A 13,692-nucleotide genomic window follows, 5' to 3' on the forward strand; every position below is an offset into this window, starting at 1 on the left:
GTCTCTATACCTAAAACCAAGTCATCAATAAAGATGTTAAACAACATCAGACCCAGAACAGATCTTTGTGGATCCACACTTGAGACCTCCTCAAATCCAACATCATTCCATTAACTGTTACTCTTTGTTTGCGGTTGTTTAACCAATTATTTATCCACTTAATTATAGTTCTGTGGAGCCCACATTTCTCTAGCTTACTTATCAGAATGCATGTGGGACTGTGTCAAAAGCCTTGCTGAAGTCCAGGTATATGATGTCCACCACATTCCCTCTATCCACCAAATCAGATACCCTGACAAAGAAGGAAATCAGACTGGTTTGGCATGATATGTTCTTAGTAAATCCATGCTGGCTGCTAGTGATTACCCTTCATCCCCCAGGTATTCGCAAATTTAATGTTTTACACATTGCTCTAGAAGCTTCCTGCTTGTAGAATGAAACATCCACTTTCTCTTCCTGATTTGGTGATCTTTAATAGACTCCCACCATAACATTGCTTCTGTTCTTTTTTCCTTGTTATCCTCACCCAGAAACTCTCAGTAGGACTGTCACTCACTTACTCTCGGACATTAGAGCAAATGTATACATTCTTGATGTACAGTGCAACACCTTCTATTTTTTCCCATTCCTGTCCTTTCGGAACAAGCTATATTCCTCAATGCTGGTACACCAATCATGGGAGTCGTCCCACCAAGTCTCTGTGATTCCAATTAAATCATAATTTTCTTCATATACCATGACTTCCAGTTCATCCTGCTTGTTCCCTATACTCCTTGAATTTGTATACGGGTCTCGAAGATATTTTGCAGACTGCCCTGTTGCTTTCCTTGTTCCTCTTTTAATGCAGTTGTGATTTCTAGACCCTTCTCCAGAAATTAGCCCCTTCCCCTTGTCTTCGTTACTTGAGCCTAAATGTGCATTGGCTGGATTTTTGTCACCATCCTCCATAGGACCTAGTTTAAAGTTCTCCTTATCAGGTTAGCCAGACAATGTCCAAAGCTGCTCTTCTTAGTGTTTGATAGATGGAGGACATCCCAGCACAGTAATCCACTGTCCTGCAACATCAGCTCATTGTCGAAGAAGCCAAAGCCCTCTTGCCAACATCACATGTGTAGCCACACATTTACTTCCACGATTTGACGGTCCTTGTCTGGGCCTTTTCCTTCAGCAGGGAAACCCCAACTACATAATAGATCATGATTCTCTTCAATGAGAAACATCTTTTAATCTGATGGAAAACTTCACTTTGGTTTTCATCATTACTGACACCTCAGAAAGCTTGTGCCAAAACATCTGTAGTCTCATTATTAGAAATTCTAACTATGTTGTCAGTCCCAATAAGACCTAGGATAGGGCTACTCTTAGTCTCAATTCCATTCATTCTTCTAATTTGCCTGTATATTTCTGATGTCTTGGTATCTTTGTTTATCGACCCTTAGTACATCCTCCAGCACTCTTTCTTTGATTTTTTAAAAATAATACTTTGTGCTGTTGCCTTACTTTTTTTATACTTCATTAGAGCTTCACCATCCATTGTATTTTTTTTTTTTTTGGTGTGCTTTATTATAGGCTTTGTTCCGTTCTTTAACTACCATTTTCCACTCTTCATTCCACTATGGAAGTGAGCTTTTAGTTTTGGGTACATCAGTATCCTAGGTGTGGTTACAGTAGCTGTTACTATTGATCCCTTTGTTACATTATTATTGAAATTCTGTCATTACTCATACAATGATTATTCACCAATTCAGTACATTTATTTGTAAATGGCTCCCAGTCAGTGTTCTTAAAATTTCAGGTGGGTAATTTTCTGTTAGCTTCAGCCTGACCTTGCTCTTGAAAAGTAATAAATATAGGGAAATGATCACTTCCAATTGTTTATTCCTTATATATTTCCTAGTTGTATTTACTTGAAATATCTGCTGTTATAGTTCCCAGGTCTAAGCAGGAAAAACTACCATCTGCTGCATTAAATCTAGCTGGTGTGCCATCGTTTAAAACAACCAATGAACTAAGCATGTGCCATTTTAATCAGTTATCCATTATTTATTATGATAATTTACATCACCGCATATAATATATGGTCATTTAGCATTCTTCACTATTTATTGTAGCTCCAAGCTTCCTAATTTCTCCCGTGGATTATAGATGATATAAATCCTTAAAGAAATATTACTCTTCTGCATTGGGATCTCAATAGCATTATATTCAAGGCTTACTTCTTCATCCTCTACTGCTATGCAATTTAATATTTCTCTTATGAAAGTAGAAACAGCTCCTCCTCTTCCTAGTTTTTGGTATTACCTAAAGGCAGTATACCCTGCAATTATAAAAGCAAGCTTTTCAACTAGCCATCATTTCCTGGATGCATATGACATCTGGCTTAGTTTTCATTTCCAGGATATTTTCTTTTAGTTCTTGACCATGTGCTATCAGACTGTGGCAGTCCAACGAAAGATTAAGGTCCCCATTCTAGTCATATTTCACCAGTAACTTCATTCAAAATTATATGAATACTGTCCACTCACAAGTTGCTAATATACAAGTAGTTTTCTACTGCCCTAGCCACAATTTTCATTTTTTTCTGATTTTTTTCCCAGTTTGTGATGTACAATTTATCACCTCTATCACAGTGGTTCTCAAACTTTTTTTTTCGCAGACCACTTGAAAATTGCTGAGGGTCTCGGCAGACCACTTAATGATCTTTCCAAATGTTGTTTGTACCATTATCTGACTATTGTAAAGCAATTTGGATAAAACCCCTATATATAAAAAACTTAATAATTAACGTATTTTTTTCTACAAATAAAAGCACACAACTCATATTTTAATATCAGTAGTCTTACCTTTCTAATGTGATGGATGTGCCCTCTCTCCCCTGCGGTGGCAGCCCCGAGCTGGGGCTGGAAAGGAGGGGGGTCTCTTCCTCGTACCCCCGCCGCTGCCCCTGAGCTGGGGCTGGGAAGGAGAGGGGGTCTCTCCCTCTCTCCCTGGCATAGCAGCCACAGAGCTGAGGCTGGGAAGGAGTGCCATCTCTCCCCGGCAGCCACAGCCCTGGAGCAGGGGAAAGTTGCCTCTTTCTCTGGCCGCCGCAGCCCTGCACGTCCCAAATTCCCCCCCGCTCTTCTCACCCCACTCCCCCCCCCCAACCTAACCCCTATTCCCCCCCCAAGGCCACCACCTCACCTTACATGTGCATCTTCTCTAGGGTCCAGGGTCCTAATTAGTGGAGCCACGCTGACGCGGCTCCACTAATTAGGTGGATGGCCCTTCATTCTCTGGTGTGCGGCCACACAGGTGCGCACTTTAGAGGAAACCATCTGCGGACCACCTGAATGGAGCTCGCGGACAACTGGTGGTCTGTGGAGCACAGTTTGAGAACTTCTGCTCTATTATAAAGGCAATAAACTAGGGCTGGCTGTTGATAAACCGCAGTTAACTTACGCGATTAACTCAAAAAATTAATCATGATTAAAAAATGTATCATGATTAATCGCAGTTTTAATCCCACTGTTAAAAAATAGAATACCAATTGAAATGTATTAAATATTTTAGATGTTTTTCTACGTTTTCAAATATATTGAGTTCAGTTGCAACACAGAAAACAGTGTACACTGCTCACTTTATATTATTATTTTTAATTATAAATATTTGCCCTTTAAAAATAATAAAAGAAATAGTTTTTTTCAATTCACCTCATATAAGTACTGTCATGCAATCTCTTTATCAGGAAAGTGCAACTTATAAATGTAGATTTTTGTTGTTGTTACATAACTGCACTCAAAAACAAAACAATATAAAACTTTAGCACCTAAAAATCCACTCAGTCCTGCTTCTTGTTCAGCCAATCGCTAAGACAAACACATTTGTGTACATTTGCTGGAGAAAATGTTGCCTGCTTCTTATTTACAATGTCACCTGAAAGTGAGAACAGGCGTTCACATGGCACTTTTGTAGCCAGCATTGCAAGGTATTTACAGATATGCGAACCATTTGTATGCCTCTTCATGCTTCAGCCACCATTCCAGAGGACATGTTTCCATGCTGATGATGCTTGTTAAAAAAATAATGTGTTAATTAAATTTCTGACTGAACTCCTTGGGGGAGAATTGTATGTCTCCTACTGTTTTACCTGCATTCTGCCATATATTTTGTGTTATAGCAGTCTTGGATGATGACCCAGCACATGTTGTTCGTTTTAAGAACACTTTCACTGCAGATTTGACAAAATGCAGAGAAGGTACCAATGTGAGATTTCTAAAGATAGCTACAGCACTAGACCCAAGGTTCAAGAATCTGAGGTGCCTTCCAAAATCTGAGAGGGATGAGGTGTGGAGCATGCTTTCAGAAGTCTTAAAAGAGCAATATTGTGATGCAGAAACTACAGAACCCGAACCACCAAAATAGAAAATCAACCTTCTGTTGGTAGCATCTGATTCAGATGATGAAAATGAACATGCGTCGGTCTGCACTAGTTTGGATCGTTATTGAGCAGAAACCGTCATCAGCATGGACATATGTCATCTAGAATTGTGGTTGAAGCACGAAGGGACATATGAATCGTTAGCACATCTGGCACATAAATATCTTTCGACGCCGGCTACAACAGTGCCATGCGAACACCTGTTCTCACTTTCGGGTAACACTGTTAACAAGAAGTGGGCAGCATTATCTCCTGCAAATGTACACAAACGTGTCTGTCTGAGTGATTGGCTGAACAAGAAGTAGGATGGAGTGGACTTTTAGGCTCTAAAGTTTTATATTATTTATTTTTGAATGCAGTTATTTTTATACTTAATTCTACATTTGTACGTTCAACTTTCATGGTAAAGAGATTGCACTAGAGTACTTGTATGAGGTGAATTGAAAAATACTGTTTCTTTTGTTTTTTACAGTGCAAATATTTGTGATAAAAAATAAAGTGAGCACTGTACCCTTTGTATTCTGTGTTGTAATTGAAATCAATATATTTGAAAAGGTAGAAAACATCTGAAAATATTAAATAAATGGTATTCTATTATTGTTTAACAGCGCGATTAATCACAATTAATTTTTTAATCATAGATAGCCCTACAATAAACCTTTATTTTCGTCATCAGTAGTAGATCATTACCTATACCTTCTGCAGTGTTTGTCATATTCTTTATAGAATGAGGCTGTCTGCATGTTTTCCTGTGCTGATTGTCTTGTCCTTCTCCACCTGATGCTTTGAGAGTCTCCTTACAGCTGCCGCATAAGATATGTTATTAACAATTTTTGTCTTGTGTATCTCTTTAGCTTGCCTTGCCATGATACACTCTCTATGCCAGACTGTCGTTACCACTCTGTTCCTTCCATACCATTTTCATAGGAGTGCTCTCCCCTACATTTATCACATCTTGTTTTCCTTTTATAAGCTGCAGATGGCACTTATAACACCTTAAGGCAGAGACGATATATGGCTTGGTTCTTTAATATCTGAAACCTTAGTGTTACTTTCTCAGGTAGAGTCCCTCCTTTACATGTAATCAGTACAGCTATTGATGGCTTGCTTTCTCCTCCTCGTTTAATAGTCATTGACTTAAACACTTCATCTTCTCCTATGCTTATGGTTATCTCAACATTGGTCAGCTCCAATGACACTCCATATATTATCCCATTTTTTCCAGTCAAATACTTTGGTAGCTGCAACTTATTTTAAACTTTCCCTAAATTTTAGTTTTTAGCAGTTTGTCAGCTTGTTCTTTATTTTTACATTCAACTAAAAGATCACCATCTCGCAGCCGTAGACAACCTGTGCCTGACAATATTGGGTGAGCATAATGTAAAGTAGGGGCCATGTGACTGCCCCACATGTAACCTCAGAGATGAACCTTCCAGCCCCACATCCTTGGGACAGGGCAGCCAATCCTGCCAGCTTCTGGGGGTGGGGTTGGCCACAGGAGCAGGGACAATGTGCCTCTGGGGCAGCTCAGGGAGACTCATAGCACCAGTGTCTTCCTGAAGTTCCCGCACCCTCATAGACATCTCATCAAGGGGATGGGCATGGCCAATGCTCCTACCTCCAGCTGAGCAGAGGGAGCCTGCTGCCAGCACCTTCCCCAGCAACCCCCAGCGCTGTGGACTGCTGCACTCTCCCCTCCAGAGTTACCTGCCCCTGGAGTGGGGGCGGGGGCTTTGTCCTTCTGCTGCACCTCCCCCAGCATGCTTCGGACTTACTTGGCCTGTGTCTCTGACAGCTGGGCCCAGGTGGGAAGCGGAGAGGGCGGGACAGAGTCACTTCTCATGCCAACTGAGGGTGGCCAGTCAGGGTTTCTGCCTCTGTGCAGCACAGTGGGTATCTGTGAGAGAGCTCAGCTTGGGAGGCAGTGGCAGCAGATTGCCCCTCTGCTCCCTGCCCAGCCCAGCTGCCAGGGAGAGGGGCCAAGTGAGCTGGAAGTGCCAGGGGTGCAGAGCAGCAGAGAAGGCTAGAGCTCCCCTACCCCCACCAACAGGCTGAGCAGAGCAAGCCATGCAAGGGCAGCTCAGCACTCAGAGAAATCGGGTGGGGGGACACTTGAGCCCGCACCCACCCCATGCATCGCTTCTGCTTGCAGGCTCCTCGCTCTTACAATATTCCCTCTGCTTTTTCTCAGTCCAGTCAGCTACTTTCACAGGGTTAGCATCACCTAATCTTATTTCTTTGGCTAGGGATCTCACACTTACAACCATTTGGTTTATTTCCTTCCTCAGCTTTGCTTTTTTTGCTGATATCATCATCTGCTTCTGCTTCTACTCTTTCCCCCCTATTTTGTTTCCATTCTTCCTCAGGAATAGACTCTTCTTCAGTTTCCAGAATAACATCATTTGGGGTCAGAAAATTCTCCATCTCCCCCCAGCCCTCACCCTTTCTGTTGAAACCTTCCTGGCTTTATATTAGCCCCGTTCACACCTGTTCAGCAAAGCTTCATCTTCCAATCCAGGGTTGCTTCTGCAGGTGTGGCCTATCACACTAATTGGCCCTTTCTCAGCTTCCTTAACCCTTTCAGGGCTGGTGTGGGGTGAACACTCCATCAACTTTGCCATCCAATTATAATTAATCTTGTTTATTACAATATTGTCTAGGGACCATACAAGAACAGAGTCCTATTGTGCTAGGCATTGTACGAATACAGAGTAGTAGATGGTCCCTGTCTCAAAGAGTTACAGTCTAAATATTCAAGACAGACACAGGGGAGAAGGGGTAGAACCCGAAAACAGTGTGATGACACTAAATGTTGTGTTAGTCCCACCATTTTGTTGTTGTTGGGGGTGCAGGGATTATTTAGGAGAGGATTAGCTGAATGGAAAGACATGGGAAAAGAGAGGGGTAAAGGGAACAGAATAGGAGAAGTGACTGAGGGGAGGAAGGTATGAGGGGAAGGTGTGGAGTGAGACTGCGATGAAGACACTGCGAGGGAGGGGCAAGTAGGGGTTGGAGCTGCTTCCGTAGTTGCTGTGCTGGCTGCGGTCTCTAGCTGCTTCTTCCCTGCAGTGTCCTTCCTCAAGATCACATGGCTGGGGAAGGAGAGGTGCTGCTTGCCCACAGCATGTGTTTATGTCTTCCTTTCACAGTTCTGGGCCAAGGGGTACTGGTAGAGGGATGCCCTCACATGGGCCTCATTTTAAATCTTCCCCTCAACCCACCTCATGTTCTCCCCATCCGCAATGGTGCAGTATGTGATTCTGTAGCTGCTTTGCCAGCTAATTGAGGTATGGAGGCAAATTCTCTGCCTGTGTAACTCTGTTGACTTCAATGGGGTTATGCCAGCAGAGAATTTAGCCCATGAATTGCAACATGGAGAATGATGAAGGGAAATAAGAATACCCATTTAACATTTTGTCCCGTCTTTCTATCTCACCATCTTCTGGGACACATACCTGTTATTCAGACAATATTCCCATTTTAATCAATGTAAGGTTTGCCAGAATAAAGAATTACAGATATGTCCATGAAATCTTTGGTAGCATATTGGCGATTCCCCTATTTGAGTTTTGTGAAATAAAACTTTCCCAAAGCAATGACTTGTTTGTGAAATCCCTAGGGAGTGGAGGGACAATAAGGTGTTACAGATGAAGACTGAAGTAAACTGGGTTTCATAATAACATTCATAATATAATCTGTGGTACAAAGAAATCAGTTTGCTTTATTCGCCTTTTGTTCCTTGGATTTAAGAAATGAGAAAATATTGAATGAAGCTGAAACTTACCATTTCCTGTGATGTAAATGTCTTGTAGCTGAAGACTGATTCAGAGAAACGGTCCGTAACAGACAGTGAAAACTGGGGCAGCACTGAAGAACTGAAGAAGCCAGAGGAGGACTTTGACAGCAACGTAGACAGCAGTGGGAAATGGAAGGGCCTTCCCTCGGGGCTGTCTGAAGACTCAGAGAAGGGAGGTCAGAAAGCATCTCTGTCTGTTTCACAGACTGGATCCTGGAGGAGAGGCATGACAGCACAAGTCGGAACGACCTCATCCAGACACAAAGCTGGGACAAGTGCTCTCAAGACACCTGGTAGGATTATAGCTCAGAAAAAAGAGTTTGTAACGGGTTAATAATAATTAATAGATGTTTAAGTATGTCACAGATAGTAGAAGGTGTTACAAATGGTTATAAACCGTGGTTATAAGCCATTGACTCACCTATTAGTCTCTACAACAATTAATTAACCATTTATTAAAATATCTCTTAATCATTTATTAACCTATATAGAGGTACCCTTAATATAAAGTGTGACTGAATTTTGCTTTATTATCATAGGAGTAACATAATTTCTTATCAGGGAATTCTAATGTATTGTTTCCTCCTGTTTTTCTTTCTGTTATTTTATGTTCTCGGAAAGACTTACCCCAATAGCTGTTGAGAGTATAAAACAAAAACAACACAGTATAGGAGAAATGCATTTACACTGAGGTGAGATAAGCCAAAGTGAACATTTTTGAATCAAAGTGTAAGGGTCAAATGAGGCTCCAGCTATAAATAGTGTAGCTTACTGCTAAGAGAATTCTCTCTCTCCTTTTTAAAACGTGTGCAACTTTTTCTACAATACTAGCTGACTTTGTAAAGGTTCAGAGATATATCATCCCCCCAAAGGCCTCTTAAAAATAGTAGCAGCCAGTGTCAATGATTTGGCAATCTAATTTTGGAGCCAAAAATCATAAGATGATAGGAAGTAAAGATGGAAAAGACCTCTATTAGATTGTCTAGCCATCCTTCTGCCAGTGCCGGGGTGTTCTCTGTAGTACATTTTTCAGCACATGGCCCTGTCTAGTCAAAAATGTTTCTTTCAAGAACATTTAAAAGTTATTGGTAAAGATTTTATGAACCAGCAGAGGAGCCTTCAGCCCAAGTCTGGCATGGGTTACAAACCACATTTGCATGTCCCTGATTCCCTGGGGCTGCCAACTGCCAGTCTGGCCCCAGAGTGTAAATTTAGAGAAGCCTGAAGACTGCTTTTATCTACACCATCTTCAGCTCCTTCTGGGTCGATTCCAGTAGCTAGAGATCATCTGGACTCAGATATGCCCTGGCTACACCTGTGCACTAGCAACTAGGAGTAGGATGACATAAGGACCTCTATTGCTGCTCTGTACCACCCAAGGATTTCCCCATGCTGGTGGAATCTTCTGTTCCATTGGAACAGAGCAGTGCAGCAGAAAATTGAAGTTTTTATTTATTTTGAAAAAATCCATATACTCTGTGTATGTATGTATTTATATATGCACATATGATATGTACATGTGAGAGAGTGTACAATGCACTGTGTGTGTATATGTACATATATATCTATTTCTACAGTAATGGAGTTGGATAGAATAAGAGAAATGTAATAAACGTCTTCCTCTTCATGACAGTTTGACACCACAAGAGGAACTACTCCATAGAGCTACAAACTTGCTATAATAACTTGATATATTAATGAAATACTATAATTATCTTTAGAAGTTCTTATGATCTTAGTGTAGGCACTCTACGAGAAATCAGAATTAAAGAATGCAGAGAGACGTGACCATTTTGATTGTCACCGCAAAGGTGTTTGTAAAGGTAAAATAAAGTGATTGTTTTAAATCGTATTTGTAAACATTTTTAACATTTCACAATAGCACTGTATAGCAATGTAATCTGGAAAGATGCATGTGTGTGTACTAATGAGGACAATCTCATACAAATAACAATCGTGAAGAGATACTAGGGATATGACAAATAAAATTAAATCATAATACTGACCTGGATAAAGAGTATTATGATTTATTATTGTCATTAGATTGTAAATACTCATTGATAATTGTTTGCACTTTTACCATCACAATGAAATTAACTATAAGTGAATGAAAACATATGCAATGAAAGCAAAACTGAAGAATGAAGGCGAATTCATTTCTTCAAAGATAAATAATGTATTTTTGAATTGTTAATTGCTGTTAACATTTTATTTCCACATATTTCTTCGATATACTGTATTACTAACCAAAAAAAAAAAAACTTTATCTAAAAATCATAGTTTGAGCTTCAAGCTCTTCTTACAAATCACATGAGCTATGCCCACATCATGTATATGTAGCTAGAAATCCTCAGTAGAATTTCAGTCTTTTAATACCTGATGCTTATCTTTAATATACTGCATCTGGTACTGACTACTGACAGAGATGAGATATTGAACCAGGACTAGATAGACTTAAGTCCTGGTTCAATATTAGATATTAATTGGTGCGTTTTCTTATGGCAATTTATCTGCTTGTATATCATTTATATCTCAAAATACAACCATGTAGTAATTATAACTTGATATTAAGCTACTATAACTATAAATACAGAGGTCTAAATAAAATATACTCTTAATTAGGAAAAACAGATGATGCGAAGGCTTCTGAAAAAGTGAAAACTCCCCTCAAAGGCACCTCTATACAGCGCTCTCCATCAGACGCAGGAAAAAGCAGTGGCGATGAAGGAAAAAAGCCTCCCTCTGGCATTGGACGGTCAACAGCTACTGGCTCCTTTGGATTCAAGAAGGCTGGGGTGGGATCTTCGACTATAATCACCACAAGTGGGGCAACCATAACAAGTGGGTCGGCGACACTGGGGAAGATGCCCAAATCCTCAGCCATTGGTGGCAAGTCAAATGCAGGGAGGAAAACTAGCTTAGATGGATCACAGAATCAGGACGACGGTGTATTACATGTTAACTCGAAGACCACACTGCAGTATCGGAGTTTGCCACGCCCTTCAAAATCGAGCACCAGCGGTATTCCTGGAAGAGGTGGACACAGGTCCAGCACCAGCAGCATCGACTCTAATGTCAGCAGCAAGTCTGCAGGTGCTGCCACCACCAAACTGAGAGAGCCCACGAAGATTGGCTCAGGGCGCTCCAGTCCCGTCACCATCAATCAGACAGACAAGGAAAAAGAGAAAGTGGCGGTGTCTGATTCCGAGAGTGTTTCATTGTCCAGTTCCCCCAAATCCAGCCCAACCTCCGCCAGTGCCTGTGGGACACCAGGACTCAGGCAGCCAGGATCCAAATACCCAGACATTGCTTCGCCCACATTCCGAAGGTAAGGGGTTTGCTATGAAATCCTGCATTTAAAAATAAATAAAGTGTGAAAGAAATATAAAATATTTATTAACAGAATTCTTAAGGAATGAGGCTCTCACTGCAACCCTGAAATGAGTGTTTCTTGAATTTTGACCACTGTCCCACAGTAGCTACATGTAAATCATGAAGAGTATAACACGTTCTCATTGAATATTAAGATAAATCCCCAAATAGAAGAAAGTCCTCTCATTTATGGAGGTTCTGTCACTTTAATGGTGTTTGAAGCCTGTGGGGGAAAAAACCTAATGAGCATTTGACTCCATAGAAATACAGATTAATAAAGTATTTGCTTTTAAAATTGTCAGCAACCTCTAGCTATAATGATTTTATTATCTTTGTCGTTTCGGTACATCCCCCATCAGAAACATTAACAAAATGTGAATTGGTTGGAAATACCCTAGTCTAATGTTTATGAAAGTGCACTAGATGAAAGGCTTCCATTGTTTAAGTAAAAGCCAATGCTGCCCTCCTGTGGTCTATTGCCAACATGTTTCCATTTAGTGCCTGTAAAATGATTGACCTACTGTTGATTATCATGGGCTTTATTATAAATAAAAGAGATTGCTATGCCATATTTATTGATTACTTTATTTCTGTGCAAGTTTTGCATTTATATTGAAAGTGTATTATGGACTGCAAACAAAGTGCTTAAGATATTTTCAGCAAGAGACTAAACCATCATTGACTATATTTCAACTTATTTTCCGGGGGCGGGACAGGGTTTGCATTATTATAGTAGAAACATAACCTCCATAAAGTGCTGGTAACAGCCACATTGCATGCATGTCTGTCCTTTCTGCCCTTGGAAAAGGCTTGACACATTTAGCTCTGTGTATATTATTGTATCTGACTAATTACTATTTGGCTGATATCCATACCACCATCTGTGCAAAAGAGGGGGGAAAGTGGGAGGGGGGAAACCTTGGACAAATATTTAGCTGTTTGACAAACTGTCAAGAGTGCCCTTTTACAAGTGATTGTTGCAATCATTTTAGCTGCTTATTGGAAGTAATGTTTTTAGTAGTCTAATGGTTTAAGTGTAGGAGTTAAACTAACTACTGGATTTGGGTGAAAGTTTAATCTGCTTATGCAGTCATAAAACCCAAGATTTGCTTGTTTTTCATCTCTGTGTGAAGATCTATACCTAAACAGAACACATCTGAAAAACAGTGAATGAGAGTTTTTGATAATAAAATAAACCCCGTGTTAGTGTGATGTAATTAAGTGGATTTAATGTTGTGAGGTGATTAATCAACAAGGAGTGCATTATTTGAGTAGCAGTAATTAAATGTGGAATTTGGCTCTCGGGATGTTATGCCTTGAATGTTTAAGGTGGGTGTCAGTTTCTCTGAATAACAACTAAAACTGTTTGTTTTACTTTTAGGTTGTTTGGTGCCAAGGCTGGTGGCAAAGCTGCCTCTGCACCCAATACTGAAAGTGTGAAACCCACATCAGCAATGCCCAGCCCTAGTACCACATTAGCACGGCAAGGAAGCCTAGAATCTCCATCTTCGGGTACAGGCAGTATGGGCAGTGCAGGTGGGCAAAGTGGTAGCAGCAGCCCCCTCTTCAGTAAACCCTCGGAATTAAATACAGATGTTGTAAGCTTAAGTCACTCCTTGGCTTCCAGTCCAGCATCTGTTCACTCTTTCACATCAGGTGGTCTCGTGTGGGCTGCAAACCTGAGCAGCTCCTCAGCTGGCAGTAAGGACACACCAAGTTACCAGTCAATGACTAGCCTGCACACGAGCTCTGAATCTATTGATCTCCCTCTGAGCCATCATAGCTCTCTCTCTGGATTGACAACAGGCACTCAGGAGGTTCAGAGCATGCTCATGAGGACTGGAAGTGTCAGATCTACACTATCGGAAAGGTGAGCTTAACTGTAGACACAGTGAGAACAAAAACAGTGAGAATGCAACAGAAACAGAAACAACAAAAAGAGAAAGCCCATAGGGACACCATCAAAAAAAGAGAGAGAGAAAAGTAATCACCAGCACTGAACCTGGCACACAGCTCGTGGCCACTTTTTGCAGTTTTACAAGCACATTTTCTTACTTTTAAAAATGTTTTTCACTCTCTTGTTGCTCTGTGAAAGAGCAGCACA

General features: G+C 40.8%; 1 protein-coding gene across 6 annotated transcripts in view; it reads left to right on the forward strand.

The window, feature by feature from the left end:
• The window catches only part of NAV3 (neuron navigator 3), a 583,663-nt gene that overhangs the window by 502,273 nt on the left and 67,698 nt on the right, over nucleotides 1-13,692 (forward strand). For all 6 annotated transcript variants that reach the window (XM_054027082.1, XM_054027035.1, XM_054027044.1 and 3 more), the window contains 3 exons: nucleotides 8,233-8,509; nucleotides 10,839-11,544; nucleotides 12,970-13,458. In XM_054027082.1, coding sequence (XP_053883057.1) covers nucleotides 8,233-8,509; nucleotides 10,839-11,544; nucleotides 12,970-13,458 — 1,472 coding nt within the window. The remainder of the gene's footprint in view (nucleotides 1-8,232; nucleotides 8,510-10,838; nucleotides 11,545-12,969; nucleotides 13,459-13,692) is intronic.

The sequence above is a fragment of the Malaclemys terrapin genome, chromosome 1, assembly GCF_027887155.1.
Source record: "Malaclemys terrapin pileata isolate rMalTer1 chromosome 1, rMalTer1.hap1, whole genome shotgun sequence".
NCBI classification, from domain to species: Eukaryota; Metazoa; Chordata; order Testudines; family Emydidae; genus Malaclemys; species Malaclemys terrapin.